Source organism: Anolis sagrei, chromosome 5, assembly GCF_037176765.1.
Source record: "Anolis sagrei isolate rAnoSag1 chromosome 5, rAnoSag1.mat, whole genome shotgun sequence".
Classification (NCBI taxonomy): Eukaryota; Metazoa; Chordata; class Lepidosauria; order Squamata; family Dactyloidae; genus Anolis; species Anolis sagrei.
The window spans coordinates 53880342-53898630 of NC_090025.1; the positions used below are offsets into that span (position 1 = coordinate 53880342).

At 38.9% G+C, this 18289-nt stretch overlaps 1 protein-coding gene across 1 annotated transcript; it reads right to left on the reverse strand.

Moving 5' to 3' along the window:
• Positions 1 to 1977: 1977 nt before the first annotated feature.
• On the reverse strand, positions 1978 to 16923 carry LOC132777254 (transmembrane protein 144-like). Its single transcript, XM_067468476.1, is given in 11 exon segments — positions 1978 to 2061; positions 3936 to 3989; positions 6843 to 6940; positions 8853 to 8972; positions 9862 to 9980; positions 10643 to 10788; positions 12514 to 12577; positions 12696 to 12776; positions 13531 to 13630; positions 15425 to 15547; positions 16776 to 16923. Coding segments are annotated over 11 exon segments (1137 nt in total).
• Positions 16924 to 18289: the final 1366 nt, after the last annotated feature.

Below are 18289 nucleotides of genomic sequence, written 5' to 3' on the forward strand. Positions count from 1 at the left end.
GGTTGCCTAATCTCACTGGGCAATGCGTTCCAGAGTCAGGGGGCCACAGAGGAGAAGGCTCTCTCCCTCATTCCCATAAATCAGGTCTGTGGTAATGGAAGGGGTGAAAGGAACGAAGGGATCGGGCAGGTTTGTGGGAGGAGATACGGTCACGAAGGTAGGTGGGTCCCAAACCATTTAGGGCTTTATAGGTGATGACCTGCACCTTGAATTGGGACCAGAAAATAAACGGCAGCAAATGGAGCTCCTTAATCAGGGGGGTTCACCACTTCCTGTAATTCACCCCCATTATTAATCTAGCTGCCACACGTTGGACCAATTGAAGTTCCCAGGCCGTTTTTAAGGGTAGCCTTATGTTCCACAGTTGATGGTGGTTGGTGGTGGTAGACCTCGCAGTTGGTGATGGAAGGGTTAATGTAAGTCTTGGTTCTAAAGGGCTGAGTAGTTTGTAAGTAACAGTTTACAGGTAAAAGCAATTAAGGATGGAGGTGTGCTGGAGATGGGTTGCAGCTGGGTGTTACTGGATTTAAGGAGCTAACATAGAGACTGATTTTTGGGAGAAAAGGTATTTGTTGTATTTTGGTGGTGGATGCTGCTGGTTTTTCCCCCAGGTCTGTTGGATTTTTTTGGTATCCTGACCTGTCTCCTGTAATCTTGGAATCCTGGAACCTTGAACCTTTGGACTGGCTTTTGACTACGGTATAGAATCTTGAACCCTGGACTCTGTTATTGAACTCTTGGCATTTGTCCACTGGACTGGACCCTTTTGACTACAAATTTATTTTTGCTATCAGTTTTTGTTTATTCTGTAGCTGTGTGCTATCTTTGTGTTTTATATTTTGGTCTATTAAAACAGCCAGCAAGGCCCCACATAGCCTTGGACCATGAGAAGATCCAACCAGTCAGGAAATAAAGCCCAAGTGCTCATTGGAGGGAAGGATATTAGAGGAAAAGATGAAGTACTTTGTCCACATCACGATAAGACAGGAAAGCTTAGAGAAGACATTGATGCTGAGGAAAATGGAAGGAAAAAGGAAGAGGGGCCGACCAAGGGCAAGATGGATGTATGGTATCCTTGATGTGACTGGCTTGAATCTGAAGGAACTGGGGGTGGTGACAGCCGACAGTGAGCTCTGGCGTGGGCTGGTCCATAAGGTCTCGAAGAGTTGGAAGCGACTGAACGAAAAAATAACAACAAATTCTCAGCAACAGTTACTGTAGCCCTATGAAATAGGTATATTATTAGATCTTTGGATGTGTGAAATGTTCTGAAACGTGTGTTGGGGTGGGGGGTTAACAGTCATAAATAGGGGTGTTAAACCCATTCCATTTTTGATGTCCTGAACTTAGTGTACTCCCAATCTATAGGTTACTATGGGGAATACCATTGCAATACTATGCACCTCTTCGTTGCCAGTGTGATGTCTCTACTTTGGTCATTGCTCTCCTCCCAAGAAGTAAACATTTTCTGATTTTCTGGCTGCAGTCTGCGTCTGCAGTAATCTTTGCACCTAGAAATACAAAGTCTGTCACTGCCTTCACGTTTTCTCCCTCTATTTACCAGTTATCACTCAGTCCGGTTGCCAGAATCTTGGGGTTTTTTTAATGTTTAACTGCAATCCAGCTTTTGCACTTTCTTCTTTCACCTTGGTTATAAGGCTCTTCAGCTCCTCCATTTGTGTATCTAGGGTTGTTACGGTTTCTTTGAGCAATTTTAACCCCAGCCTTGCATTAATAACTACAGGTTAATAGCTACAGGTTAAGTATTCTTTAGCCAGAATGTTTGAGATCAGAAAGGCTTTGGATTTTGGAATAACATTATTTATTTATACACACACATATAATAAGATAGCTTGGAGATAGTATACAAGTCTGAACACAACATTAATGCTTCATATATAACTTACACACACACACACACACACAAACAAAGTTATTAATTGATGGTGCCATCTGCTGGTTCAAGTGATGTTATCTTCAGGCTTTAGAAAATACGGTTGCAAGCGATCCAGCCAAAATGAAACAAAATCCTACTATGAGCAAAACATAGTTTTTCAGTCCCTGCAGAAATATAGAATGGATTGGAAAGGGGAAAGCAAGGAAGAAAAATACAAGAGATTCAAGAAATATAATTTGACATTATCTTCATTGCCTTGTAAATTGGCAGACTCATATCAATAATGGTTTATTAGTACATGCTTTATAATGACCTGATCATATTGGCTGCCGGAATGGCCACACATCATGGCGAATCCGGCAGTGGGTCATACAGAATCCATCATCCTAGATCATCCTGCTTCCGCTTCACCTCATCCCACAGGTAGAAGCACCCACTGCCTGGCTTCCCCTTGTTGATTCCAATTGAACTTGGAAAGCCTCTCATATTTCCACAGTAGTGGCATATGCTGGATCCACTATAGATTTTGACAGAGCCCCGATGGAAGTAGTTCTACATTGTGGGATGGGAGTTGGTGAGCTCCATCTCAAAACTATAGAGGATTTGGTGTTTGCCACCAAGTTACTCCGTCTGATGAGATCATAAGAAAATTAAAGTCCATCTACCCTATACGTAGTATAGGTATACAGTAGCTGTACAACATACATCCAGTTAGCCAAATGAACCACATTACACGAGCTTATTAAATTAGCCTGTAGTTGGACTCTGGGTGAGCTATGAAGTTGTTGATCTTGAATCAATCTCTATTTCATTGCCTTTCCTAACTAACCGAATCATTGTATGGATAAAGTGGCGTTACACAAATATACTGCTGAAGATATGTTAGATAGCAATTGCTACCTTGACTCAGTTGCCCATATGATATCTTTATTTAGGGCATTTTCACACCTTTACAGTTATAACATTATGTTAGCACTGTCATTGCCATTGCAACAACTTATGGAATTCTGGACTTTGTAGCTTGGTGACACACTAGAACTATCTGGCACAGAATTCTAAAAATCTCTTTCTGAATTCCATAGGATGCTGCCATGGCAGTTAAAATATAACTATAGTGTGAAAGGTGCCCTGAACAATCATGCTGTATTCTCTGCCTTTAAAGAAGGTTTATAAATGTGTGTTGGTGCATAGTGTGTCCATCTGGATGCTAGTGAAGGTAAGAATGGTTCACTATGTTGCAGATCAGCACTGGTGCTGTCATTTAAAGGCCTAAAGAACTTAGGTCCAAGGGTACTTCTACACTGAGACTTAATTCAAGGCTGATCCAAGGCTGATAGACACCTGATTGGCTCAAAAGGTTTCCCCACAGGACTTCTCCAGGTGTCATGGATGTGGGAGGGAGTTCCCATAGCTCAGCAGTCCAAATTCAGTTTTGTGCCACTGGACAACTACCCTAACTGACCCCCTTTTCCCCCATGTCCCAGTGTCCAGTCGCAACACAGGACCTACATGTTTCCCTTTACTTCCCTTGAAGTCAGTGAACCAAGGGGAGAGGGAGGGGATGGAATCCCTTCTCCTCTTCTTCCTCCCTTCTCCGTGCTTGCTGACTCAAGATGGGGCAGGGGGCGATATCATCCAATTTCCCCAGGGTGTCTGGGCATTGGAAACATGAGAAGGCAATGGGGACAGTTGAAGCTGGTTCCATGTATGTTACTACCCTAAGTCAAGGGGAAACCCAAATTCTGAGCAAGATTTCAGACTTTCCCCTGACTTTTGGTAATGTTGGGCAAGGTGAGTTTTGGTAACAAAACTCAAAATGAAAGTCAAAATGAATGACATTTGTGTGTCCTTTCTCTTGACTAGTCTGGAACATTCAAGTCTGAACTCACACATCTTGCCAGCATGGAGGATACTGTAGCATGGGGGGAGTGTGCAACTCAGTTCCCTAATGCTTTCTCCCTTCCAATCTTAGCACTGTTCCTCAAATGTAGATATGGCTGTGATGACAGGTGTATGTTCAGGATGTCATATCCCTTACCTTCACTTCTCTGAACATCAGCACTCCCCACACTGCAGCAATAAAGCCAGGACCCTGTAAGGGCATGTTTAACACACAGTAAATAATAGATAATTTGTTCATGTTTAACAATTTCATTTAAATTTAACAATGCATTCAATAAAATCTAATTGTGCAGTGAATTATTAACTAATCACACAAACAAAAGCATGAATCAATCCTGCAAAAGGCTCTCGACAAGAATGAGGAAAACTTTGGCTTTTGTCTAAGCAGCTGACAGAAAAGGTAGATAGGCTTAGCTCTCACAGTAATGTGTGTTGAATTCAAATGATTCTGCACAAAACTAGGAAAAAGTTTATCACTGTCCATTTTGAAGGACACCTCAGCTCCTGCCTATGTAGAGATACCACACACCAACTCACGGCTGTGGCAACTAATTTTTGTTGTATATCTTTAAGCCATTTTGATTGATTGTAACTGTAAGGCAAATCTGCCACAGGATTTTCTTGACAAGATTTGTTTATGGCCAAAGTCAGTGAATTTCCATGACTAAGTGGGAATTTGAGTCCTGGTCTCCAGAATTGTAGTCCAGAGCTCAAATCACTACATCCCAATGGCTCTAGGAATAACTCAGAGTTTGTTATTTATAATTCTCCCATGATTGTATTTTGATGGTGAGTAATAATAAAGTGGTGAGCACCATGTAAAAGGAAGTGAGCTCAGGAGAATACGAAGGCCATTTTCCTATTATGACAACTTCTTTTTTGATGTTGTTGTCCATTGAAAAGGCTGTATGATGAAAAGGTGTGATTAAGCATTTTAACAAATGAAAACATTAAAAAAGAGAGATGTCCATGGGAAGCCCGGCTCTCCTTCCCATAGTGACTCTTTTGCACAACCCATGTAATACCATGAGAACTTCCAATGGTATAGACAACAAAGTAACTTTCAGAAGGATGAGTAAAGTCCATATTTTGTTGTCATCAGTTTCCCATAATAATTTTCTATCCCATTGAATCCAATATGCATCCAAATTTAGCGTAAACTGTTCTTTACTTCAGGTCTCAGCCATGGTCATAAGTGATGTAGAAAAATCCCAATTGTCCAATTCTGGCTGATGGACAATAGGGTGTCTTTTAGTATCCTATTGTCCAACAGCCAGAACATTCCTGAGGATGTCTTTGCAATCACGAGCTTTGATTTCAACAAAACTTGCCCACTTGATCTCAAAATGACTTAAAGTACTCCCAGTTTCCTTTGTCAGTAGACAAAATATATAGGATGAATGATGTCTATTTCTACATTTCTAAAGTCAATTTACATTAACTGTACAACCTATGTAGATGGAATAGGCACAATGTTAACCCCCACTGTGAATTATGTGAGGGCATCTATTTGGGGAAGATAAGACATACAAGCTCTACAACTGATGCCTTTTTCATGCAGAATAATCCAGTCATTTCCTCAGCATCACATTTCTTTAATCAGTTTTCTTTAAAGAACACCCTCTCCACATTGTTCAAAGATATTTAGGCTTCTCTGGGATTAATTTGTTGTTGCATCCTACTCTGCAATTAATTTGGAGAGGAAGCTCTCTGGATAAAGTTGACTTCTTTCTTATGTAGGCTTCTAATGTGCTTTCACGCCTCAAGCAACAGATACTAGAGAGTAGCAGAAAGTCTCTTTACAGAATCTCAACTGTTGCATTGTTATTATACCAGATGTTACTGGATAACAAAACTGTGTGTGTCATATGGCCTCTCTGACATCCCTAAGTGGCTCCTATGTATTACAAGTGGCATTGCTCCATCATAAACACAGTTTCTTTACATTAAATTGTATATTTATACTGATGGATGTGAGGGCCTTTGCCTCAGGCAAAAGTGTCTCGGATCAGCCATGGCTTCTAGCTCTGTAAATTCCAGTATGTTCAGGCTAGAATTACATTTTTAAAATGCAACCACATATTATTATAATAAAATAAGGATTATTGTAATAAAATAACGAGGAAAACGGAATCTACAGAGCAGAACAGAACCTAATATATATGCTTCCTTATAACCAACTTTTCAAGATTGTATGTAAAACCGCCGACATCATTAAACACAAATAAACATTTTATACATGTAGGAAATTGCCATCGATGGTGCCCTTCACACAATGCAAGCTTCAAATGTGGGGTGGCGGTATCTTGCTGTTTCTAAAGTGTGGGTTTTCCCACGATTCCTGGGTTGATTGGCAAGTTAGTTATTCCTCAATTCCCTGCATAGAGATGTGGAAAAATGCTCAGTTTAACATGTGATGGGAATGCCTCATTGACCGTTTGTAAATAAAACGATGATGTCATCATGGAGGGAGGAGCCGAGATGGGCACAATCGATTCCTTTCTGCTGCCATTATCATTTTGGGACTGAGGATGTTTAGCAAACAAAAAAATCAAAACATTAAGGAGAAAATAGCAAGCATGCAAATCCTGGACTTAGTATCTGCAACCTTAGCAAGCTCCCTCTTTCAACACCCGGTGCCAGGTCATAAAAGTCCTTTCAAACTCTTGTCTCTCTGAAACTCCTTCTGTGCTGCTTTTAGCTAACAAAAAGATAGCAGAGGGAGATTTAAGAGAACTAAAACTTCATTTCCCCCACGCCCTCCTGTAAGAACGTAAGAATAATCCTTCTATACATGTTGCCAGAAGCGACATGCAATTTATCAAACTATTTGTTGGAGGACAAACATCCATCATTCCTCAGCCAACACACAAAAAGTAGTTGTAGCACAGGGAAAAAAACTTGCATGCCCTTCCTGGCATGGAAAAAAATTGAAGCCCCTCAAGTAACTAACTATTCAGTGCCCTGCCTTATTTCTAAACAATACAACCCATGTTCCCCACACCTCATTTATAGACAGATTTATGATTTTATTACGACTTACGGCGGTGATTATTGGAAAGCTGACCACAGAAGAGAGGTAATGATTTGCAACTGACCAGCCACAACTTGCTGACGCCAACAATGCACCAGAAAGCAAACCTGACAATCAATCAAAAATAATATCACTATATTCAGTCTTCATGATATCTGAACAATAACAGTTTGGGTTATTTCTATTTAGGGTCCAGTCAAGCAGCATGTGATATTCTCTTCTACAACATACCACTTTATTTTCCCTTCCTATTTCTGTCATAGGTTTGGCATGATTACATCTTAATAATACCCTTCCCCTTTCCCAGTTACAGAGAAACTATCTGCCCTCTTGCATTTTTCACTGAAAACTCGACTTTAGTTTCCCTGAGCCAGCTGCTATCCCCCTCCAGTGAGAGATAGTGCCATTTTAACTAAATGAAGATTGACAATTGGAAAATGAATTTATAGGATTTGCATTTCATAGGCATAGTAAACAAAAAAGTAAATATTCCATTCAAGCAGGAGCTAACAGAATATTGGTATTATTTTAATCAATCCTGGGATGCCATATGTTTAACCACAGCATCCAGCATGTTACATGAAACAGGGATTTTCAAAACTTCAAACCTTCTATAGGTGTTTTGGATTTCAATACCTGACCACTTTGGAATGAAATCCAAAATATATTTTTGAACAAAATTTGAGAACCATCGTCACAGAATTTATTTTGAAGAGAACTGTTCCATTCACAATTGCAATTGTGCAATCCAACACTACGAAACTAAATTAACAGCTCAAAAAAGGCAGTCTGCTTCTCTAAGGGCAGAGACCAAATGAGGTGGGATGAGAGTGAATGGACTCATGGTATCTACATGATGAATGAGGCCCATTTGCCCTAATAACCACCAATGTTAATTAATGTGATCTTCTGCTGTGTTAAAAGCACAGTGTTGGAAGTTCCCTGCAATTTGTGGAAGTGTAAACAGTGGGGCTAGTTCAGAGTTGTAACAGACTGTGGCCATTCACATGGCCATCCCACATTTCCTAGGCTTGGGCAGCCCGGGGACAGGAGATGGCACTTACCATCCTTCTTGTGTTCATCTTAGGGAGAAAATTTGTTGGTGGTCATTTTGCATCATATTTACCAACGAACACTGGCTGGAGAAGGGAGAAGGGGGTGGAGGAGATTATTCCTTCTTTAGCCCTCCCTCCTCCTGTGTTGCTGTGGCCAGTGTCATTACATGTGGCGAGAAATGAAAACCAGGATTTTATGTCTCCTGTTGAGCCAAGAACACAATGCGGAATGGAAAGGGTGGTGTCTCCTGGTGCTAAACCAGTCTTCTTCTAGCTACCATGCCAGCTTGGAGCTGAAACCTCAAAAATCTACTACTACTCAGAAATTGTAATACTGGACTAGATGGAGCAACTGTGTGATTTGTATTAGGCAACTTCCTATGTTCCAAAAGCCATTTATAGGACCAAGATATGAGGTTGCTACCTTAAAAACAATTTTACTTGCCAAATGACATAACTGGTAGCATACTTATAGAGGATATGCCTTCTATTTTAACATTTTTCTGTTTTATATGCTAGAATTAAATAATATTTAAAATTCTCTTGATTTTCAGTAGCTTTTAAGGCTTATCTGCAGGATAGCAAACTTTTCATTTCATTGAAAAGATAGCTGGTGATTTTAAGAATGGTATACTTCAGTGTGGCAAGGATCTGAATCCCTCACTGCAACATGACCTCATCAGATGGGGTGAATTTAGCGTCCTAGGATGCTTTCACCCTGTCTACTGGACGAAGTCCCATGCTGGACAACACATGATGTCATGTGACTTCCAGCCAAGGACCCGCCTCCAAACGGGAAGAAACTGTCACTGGATGCTTTTCCCCCAACACAGGATGTTTCCCATGTTAGGCTGGCACCAGCCCTGCTCCCCCCCCCCCCCCCCCAAAAAAAACTGCAGCAACATACACCAGTTACATTATGCATTCTTTTAAGAGAAACATGATAAAATATATTTGAGAATACCTGGAATTATGGTTTCAGGATGAAGTTTAGCATGACCAGACATTGCTACACAGTACATTAAAAAGTAGATAGTACTAGTAACAAAGATACCAGCACATTGTGCAGGGACATAATCTAAATCTGAAAGAAAAGATCAAAATGTGTGTAAAGTCATTTAGGAAACGTATTCAGGAATTACATAAGGGTGTCACAAACACAACTATTTAATTAAGCATTGCAAGAATATCCTAATCACAAATGCATTGATATGAATAATTCTTCAACTTGAAGTCCTCCAGCTATGGTGGACTGCACTGGACATCATGCCAGCTAGTATGCTGGTTGTACGTATCAGGAGTCATCCTCCCCCATTGGAGGAGGGCATCAGGTTGGAGAAGACAATATAAAGTGTCTTCTGCTTTGCTCTGTTTTTTTTTCTGAATTAGATGCTTCACTCAGCTTTCATGTGAGCATAAACACTATTCACAATGGCTATAAATACTATACTTCAGCCATGGGCAAAATATGGAGGCATGTGGCCCTGGTACAATCTTTTGTGGCCTCCATTATGATTTTACTTCTCAAAGTCCAACAATTATATCTAGGGGATGCAGAGTGCATTTCCACACGTTTGAAGTTGCCGTGAATCTTCTAATCCCATGGGTCAAAATGAAATTTCCCCCAATCAAAATGTTCCAAAATGCACCCAGGAGTCTAGGAAGGCCCCAAACCATGCCCTCATGTCCCTTAGGGAGAGGGAGTGGGAAATTATTATTATTATTATTATTATTATTATTATTATTATTATCATTACCTATGCAAGTGAACAGGGGACTTGAAGGCACACATACACACACACACAGACACAAAAACAACTTTTAGAAATAAAGTATTGTGCCTTAATTGGTGGAATGTAGGCCCTGAAGTTTAATCTTTAAGGTGTTATAAAGACTGCTTTTTACATTTTTGCAATGGACTGTTATGTGTTTCTCTCTGAAGACTATTACTACAAGTATTAATTGGTCTTTACCATTCTGACTGGCTCCTTCATAGCCCGATGCATTCTTTTTGCCCTGATTCTGGATGTAAAGGACGGGCACAAAACTAGCGCCGTACAATATCCCTGCGACGATAGCCAGAGAGCAGCCACTTATAGGAAAAGAAAGAGAAGGTAAATTCAGTATGTCATAGAAAACATTGCAATATATAAAAAATGTTGATGGGTTCTCAGAAAGAGATGTCAAAGGTTCTTATTACTGTAATAGGATTGCTACAAATGTTTTCTTCTGTTGCCTTATAAAATTAAACAGAAAATGGATGTCACCAAATTCAGTATGTTTTGAGCGATGCTGTCATAGAAACATAGCAATATATATAGAAAACTAGCTGTTCCCTGCCACCCGTTGCTGTGGCCCATTCTGTGCATATGTGTTTCTTGTGTGTATGTGTGTGTGTATTTGTGTATATATGTGGGTTAGCCCATGTGTTGCAATGTATTGTTTATTTTTTGCTTTTCAAGTCCATTCCCTTGTTCTTTTCAGTGTTTTTATGAGTGATACGTGTATTGTGTCCAAATTGGGTGTCAATTCGTCCAGTGGTTTTTGAATTATGTTAATCCCACAGACGAACATTACATTTGATTTTATATAGATGTTGATGGGTTCCCAGAAAGAGATGTGAAAGGTTCTCATTACTGTAATAGGATAGTTACAAGTGTTTTATTTCTGCTGCCTTAGAATATTAACCAGAAAATGAATGTCACTAAAAATAACAGGGTAGAGAAATTTAACAGAAGCACATGGTCAACATACAGAACTTTCTTTTGCAGAGGAGAAAGACTCTGCACCCATGACTCGTCATTCTTGTTATCAGTTCCTTTTTTATCTGCTTTGACTGGCTGTCGACAAAGACCACGTTCAGAGGCGTTGATTTGCTGTTGATAAAAAAATGAAATCTACTCAGTATAAAATTTGTGAAAATATTCCAAATTGGATTTTTTGGCTGTCGACATTTGCTAGTCATGAGAGATGTGTCTCCTCCAGTACTTGATGTGATACTGAAGATCAGTTCCAAGGCCATTTCACAATACACAACTATAGCACTATAAGTCCAGTTAAACTGCCATGGCAACTTCTTATGGAATCTGGATTTATCATTTCATTAGGCACTAGCTCAGCCTGGTTCAGAATGCCAAATGCTGTTCCCTAAGTCCCCGCCTTCATTTCCCCATAATCTGGTTTCTGAATGCAAAATATCTGCATTAAAATGGATGACATGAGTTTACACTGATATAAAATTCTGTTCAAAGCAGACAATCTGCATTCAAAAACTGAATTTTATAGAAATGTCAATTTATTCATTTATTCATTTATTTACTGTATTTGTATACTGCATTTCTCAGCCTATAGGCAACTCAATGCGGTTAACAGGGTAAAATTCAATGCTTACAATATCATAAATACAATTAAAAACACGACATATAATAAAAATTAAACATATCAATAAAATATAAATTCATAGTGTCACTTTGCTAAAAACGTTGTCCGGTCTCATTGTCATTGTTCCATTTTCCTATGTCAGTTACTCTGCACTTGGAAACACTTGTTCAAAAAGCCACATCTTGACTTTTTTCCAGAATGTTAAAAGGGAGGTGGCTGATCTAATATTTATAAGGAGGGCGTTCCACAGCTGAGGGGCCACCGCCGAGAAGGCTCTGTCTCTCGTTTCCGCCAAACAAACTTGTGGCGAAGGTGGTAATGAGAGCAGGGCCTCCCCAGATAATCTTAAGGTCCTAGATGTTTTATAAGATAGGGCCTAAATTGCCAACCAAGGATTCCAAAGGATTTAACTATGGCATATAAAGTGGAATCATAGTGTTATAATCATGAAGTATGAAATGGTCACTGCACCTCTCACGCTACAATTGTGTAGCACGGAAGAGCTTAACATGCATTATTGAAGACAATCTCACATGAAGCAGGAAAAAAGAATGCTGGGGTCTTATAGCTCCCCCACAAAGCTTTAGAAAGTATATGATCTGAATAAAGCTAAAGCCTTTCTTCCAATGCTGAAGCTATGCTGTATATACTTGAGTATAAGCCTAGCTTTTCAGCCCTTTTTTGAGGCTGTACTCCCCTCCCCCACTCAGCTTATACTGTAGTCAAGGCTATTTATTATTTTACTTTGTTGTTGTTGTTGTTATTATTATTATTAATATTATTATTACATTTATTATTTTACTCTATTGATTATTATTATTACATTTATTACCTTACTTTATTTTTGTTGTTATTATTACATCTATTATTTTACTCTATTATTATTTTATTCCATTTATTATTTTACTCTCGTTATCATTATTAGAAGGATACATAAGCACATTTACACTGAAGAAGGTTGGAATAATGGTTTAATCAGAGTTGGACAGTCTTATCTTAAATTACAGTTTTATGTAAACATTCAAAAATATTTAACCTACTGATGCCTCAATTAATGTAATTTTATTGGTATCTGTTTTTATTTTGAAATTTACCAGTAGCTGCTGCATTTCCCACCCTCGGCTTAAACTCGAGTCAATACATTTTTCCAGTATTTTTGTGCTAAAATTAGATGCCTTGGCTTGTATTCGGGTTGGCTTATGTTCGAGTATATATGGTATTTAAAATATAAAAATGGAACTTACATCACATTCTTCTGTAGGTTGTGAATTCTGGTCATCAGTAGTTATGAAAAGGAACATGATGATGCTGCAAAGAAAATCACATGAAACATAAAACTCATCGTTTTACTCAATTATGGGTTTTTTTAAAATGTAGAATAGTACAGTTATTAAGAACAAAACCTATTTTAAACAACTACTACTACCTGATCACTGAAAGTGCAGCTCCAACATAGCTTAAGATAGGGTTTTGAACTGGTTCTGGGTCAAGTCCAAACCAACCAAACCTGTGAACCAAAAGTAGAATTCTATTGGTTTTTTTAAAAAAATCAAAATTAAGTGAAACTAAAAAAGAGGTCCACAGGCAAACAATACTGAGGGGACCTCTGAGACAGTACAGGCAGTTCCTGGGTTGCAGGCGAGATAGGTTCTGTAGGTTTCTTCTTAAACTGGATTTGTATGTAAGTCTAAACATCTATATTTTTTATGTGTAACTTCAACCAAATATATATATTTCAGGAGTGAGCTTCCCTTCCTTTCATTTCCTTTCACTTCTTGTTCTCTCACTCCTATTCTTAACAATGAATAGGGTATGTCAGATGTCTGTGGCTCAGGGACTGCCTGTGTACAGAATTTTCTAGTGAGACAGTATCTCTGTTTGAGTAAACCTGGTATCTAGAATATAAAATATATTACACATACATTTCTGAAAGCAACGTATGGATCTGATCTACTATATGTGCAATTGTTTACCTCCATATTTTTTTCATTCTGTGTTGCCCGTATTGATTTGTGTTTGTTACAAAAGGGTTACTATACAACAATAATAAAGAGTAAAATAATAAAGAGTGTCAGTTGATTCAGCAAATTAATCAATCTTATATATTTTCATTTGAAAGTAGGCTTACTAATGCCTTTTTTCATTTCAGAAGTCTGCAGAGAGAGAACCCATAGTTCCCTGAAATAAGCAGGGGGTTGGGTTTTATGGACCATGTGTTCTCTTCCAACTCTCCAATTGTATGATTCTATGAATGCATTTACCTTGAGATGGCCCAGCCAGTAAGCATGTTGAAAGAAGCCCAGAGTAAGAGACCAAGGGCTAGCCCAATGGTTTTTACAATTGGGACAACCATGATGTTACCTGTACAGGGTGAAAAGAACAACAAAATCCATTGAGTTTTAATGCAATATTCATAGCTATATTATTGCAACAACAATACTCATTATGATAATACTAATGGGCTAAAATAACGACCACCATTAGGATGGGCTTAAAGAGCTAGATATGTGTAGTCTACAGAAGAGAAGGGTGACAGGCGACACGATAGCCATGTATAAATAAAATATTTGAAAGGATGCCTTAAGGAAGAAGGAGCAAGCTTGTTTTCTGCGGACCTAAAGATGGACTCAGACCAATGGGTCCAAATTACAGGAAAGGAGATTCCACCTGAACATTAGGAAGAATTTCCTGACCATAAGAGCTGTTCAACAGTGGAACTCTTTGCTTTGGGTTGTGGTGGAAGCTCGTTCTTGGAGACTTTGAAACAGGCTGGATGGCCAACTGCATTAAATCCTTTGTCAAGCTGAATTACACAGATGCTAGATATAGGAATAGGACAGAATGTCTGAAATGAATGCATTACAGTTAGTAATGTGAACAACCACAGCAATTACTGGGAAAATTTTGCAGGGAAAGATGAAGGGATGCAAGAACAACCTTCCATTTTATTTTTTGCTCCCAGTTCGTACACAACTGACTCAGTATCCCTGTAATTTTTAAAGTGTTCTCCTGTAATTTTTAAATGTGCAGTTGCACTGTAGCTCTGGAACACCTTTTCACCCAACACCAATGTTCAGATAATCTAATAAGTGAAAGTTTATTAAGGAATAACTTTAAAACAAAAACAAAAAATAGAAAAAGCAGAAGTACAAAAAGTAATTCCCACCGAGATCAAGAGGTCATCAGCTTTTGAACCAAGCATCAAAAAGCAATCCACAGAGACTTGTGTTAACACAAAGCAAAAAATCCTTACGCAGGTTATTGTTGAAAAGGTATATTCATAAATGTGATAACAGGAACACAAGAAAGGCAAAACATGAAGTCATAAACAGGAATCAAACCAAGAATCTTGAAATACAAGAACCAGCAACATAGGACTAAAAACTGGGAGCTGTTTCCCCTTTTTACAATGTTGTTCCCACTAAAGGCCTGAGAGCCCAGAAACCACTTAAAAGACCTCTTTCCCTCCCATGACATCACTTCACACACACCTGCTTTTTCTCTCCTTATCTTTTATCCTCTGAGAAAAATGAGTTTGTCTTTTACATTCTGCCTCCTAATTTCAAGGCAACACGATATAGAAAAACCTTTGGCTCCCATATTCTCCTCCTAAGGCCACTCTGGGCTATTCTGATGTCGCTTTCTCCTGTTGCCTGTGAACAGCCTGGAGATTTCAAAACATCTCTCTCCAGGCCTCTGCTATCTTCCACAGATGCCCCAGAAATTACAGGTTGCGACCCATCATTCCTTTCCTCATACTCTGAGCACTCAGAAAGCTCATATGCAGGGCCGGCTCAACCCATTACGCAAAGTAAGCATTTGCAGCATAGTTGATTTTGGCCAGGGGCGCTCTTGAGGCACTCTTGGGGGAAAATAGACCTTGACATATGTGAGTTGTAGTTACTGGGATGTATAGTTCACCTACAATCAAAGAGCATTCTGAACTCCACCAATGATGGAATCAAACTAAATATGGCACACAGAACTCCCATGACGAACAGAAAATATATATCAGTGATTGGTTGGGGGAGGGGGGGCGCCAATATACTGTTTGCTTACCGTTGAAAATTACCTAGGGCTGCCTCTGCTCATATGATGCTTGCCAGGCTACAACATGTGCATTATTTGGAAGAATTTGGAGTTGTTCTACATTACCTGTAGTCCATAAAAAGCCACCAATCATAGCAAGGTGCCAAAATGGAGGGAATCTCTGGATGAAGTGAACAATTGCACCTACTGTCCAGATGGCAAAACACAGAACCCACTGGAAGAACATTCCTAAAACACAAATAAATGAGTTAAGCATGATAGAAAATTCTTAACTAACTGCTACATATTCTCATTTACTTTTAATATGTTATGGAATGCTTAGACTTTGTGATGATGAAGCCAGATTTTTTTCAAAAGTACATTTTAGGACCAGTGTTTTGGATTTTGGATTCTTTTCATATGTTAGTATAACTGTGTTTCCATATGTATACATTATGTGCTATCTTGGCAATAAGAGTCAAGTCTAATAAAAATCACTTATGATTCATATATACCTTATAAACATAGGCAACTGTATACAATATTTTAAAATTTTGTGCATGGAACAGTTTGTGTATATCGAACCATCAGAAAGAAAAGATGTCACAATCACAACCACCTATGTGGACAGTTTTAGATTCTGGAATGTAATATTTGTTCTTGAATTACTAAAAATTAGTTTCAATTACAGTTAGGCATGTTTTTTTTAATGGAAACAGGGACAATTGTGTTGTTTGTTATTGACCCACTGTGTCATGTAAAGTCATTTTAGGAAATTCTGGCTTCAAATATAAAGACTAGAAAGAAAAACAGGTGACTAGAGTTCTATATACACATTCTAGTATATTGTCAGAGGTATGAACAAAGATAATGGTTTCGTTGTAGCTAGATATATTAATTATACAGAAGTCCTTACAACTGTATATATAACAAAGGAGTCTCCTAAGAGGAAGACTTTGACTTCAAGAGAACTAGCATTTGATAAGCAGATGTTTTGTTTTTACACATCAGACAACTTTAAAGGTTTAGAAGACCTGTAGCAGCTCACATAGCTCTTTAAAGATTAATGAGCTGGCTAAAGATTTGCATCTTATTGTATCCTATTGCATTTTCTCACAATGTTTTAGTCATGCTTAAAAGCCTGTAGTTTCAATGCTGCTTCATCAATGCATATGCGAAAGTAGGAAAAGTAGGAAAGCTCATGCTAAAACGTAAATTAATTTGTTTTGAGTAGATAAATAAAATGTTATTAAATTGAGTCATTTTCCTTCTCCATTTCCATTTTGAGCTACTCAGTGTATTGAAAGGGTATGTTGAATGCTTAATAATCTCTTCTGCAATAATATTATTTGACTAAGTTTGTTATAGTAGCTATTAGTGCCACCAGCTTTCTTCTAAGAATATACAAATTGAACAATGAAATCTAGATCTGTACAAGGTATGGCAACAGCAATTTGGTCAAAGTCCAGATAATTACCATCCCCGACGTCGAATTTCTTCACTGGCACAAAAGTGGACCCAAAAAAGAAGACGGCTACTGCTGAAGCAGTAAAATCAATGATGGGCGGTTGTGTTCGCTGGCTGCTGGCAGAGCCAGAACTTTTCAGCGACCCTTCCGCCGGCATTCTTTGAGTTTTAAGTGACTCCTTTAAGGAGTCACTCAAGTAGTGACTCAAACAGTCACTCAAGTTCTTTCACCTACAAGTAGTGGAAATAGAGAAATACAATATTTTATTAATTAATACTTTTTGATCCTGTCTTTCCACTCAAAATGAGGAAATATTCAAAATAGCTAGTAGACATTATTGAATCTAAAATCAAACCCTTAATTTCACCATAATAATCAGTATACAATCAAACATTTTCGAAAATCTGTTTAAAGAGATGTATACTAATCTTTTTCTAAGTAGGAAGAATGGGAATTGATCTGAATGAACAAGCAAACATGGAAAAATGTAGTAGAATACAACATCTATCAGCCTGATATTTCCAACATCCATTAGTGTACAACTAGTTATATGTTTATATTATTTATGTTAACGTAATAGAGAGGGATATGTTTGTCTTTTAACAGAAATAAAAGTGTATGAAAATATGCAAATACCATCCTTTTTGTGGTTTTACATGTTCCGTTCTGTAGCTATCAGCTCATAGGGGAAGATACGGTCATGAAGACAGCCAGGTCCTGAACCATTTAGAGCTCTCTGCCTTGCCACAGATGTTGCTGTTGTTGTTGTTGCATTTCTTTGGCAGTAGTGTTAATCAGCAGTGGTGTAGGGGGTGCACTCTTTCCTTCCCTGGGAAATAGATCATGATTAGGGGGGCTGCTGCCATCCTTCCTGTGGACCAGGACCTGAATTGGAGACAGGGTGCGGGTCGCGTCCTTCTCGTTCGGCTCCAGCTCCAGAAGGTCATTTATAGGGGCCACTTCTAAGTCCATTTCATCCTGTGGGGACTCTACAGTGGACATTAAGCCCGCCCATGGCTCAGCCGGGATCTCTATAGTGGTCGCTGCAGTCTCGAGGTGACCCAATCCAAGATCAGTGTCTCACTGATCGCCGCAGACTGCATTGCTCAGGCTCATGGGGTGCTTCTGTGATGGTTTGCTAACAGCCTTAGCTGGACTGGGCTGTGGCTTATTTTTTCCGGAAGCCTCCCTGGAGGTTAGTAGGCTGGGTTTGCCCACTGATGCAGGCATGTCGTCGCCGTGCATGGGAGTTATCGGTAGGCTAATGTCCAGATCACGGAAAACCCTCAGTGGAACTATTTGGAATTTGAGCAAGAAGAGCTTCATCTTCATCAGCATAGATGGTAGTATTGATTGCTCAAAAGTAATTTCAATGGTCTTGTCTGCAGAGACTTGGGGTAACCATTTCACTTTAAATAGGTCCACACTTGGAGGGGGTATACGTAGTAGCTGGCCCAGCGATGTTCTGATGGTTCTGTATGATCTCCATCTACCCTTGTTTATGTTGTTGTTAGCAATTCGCA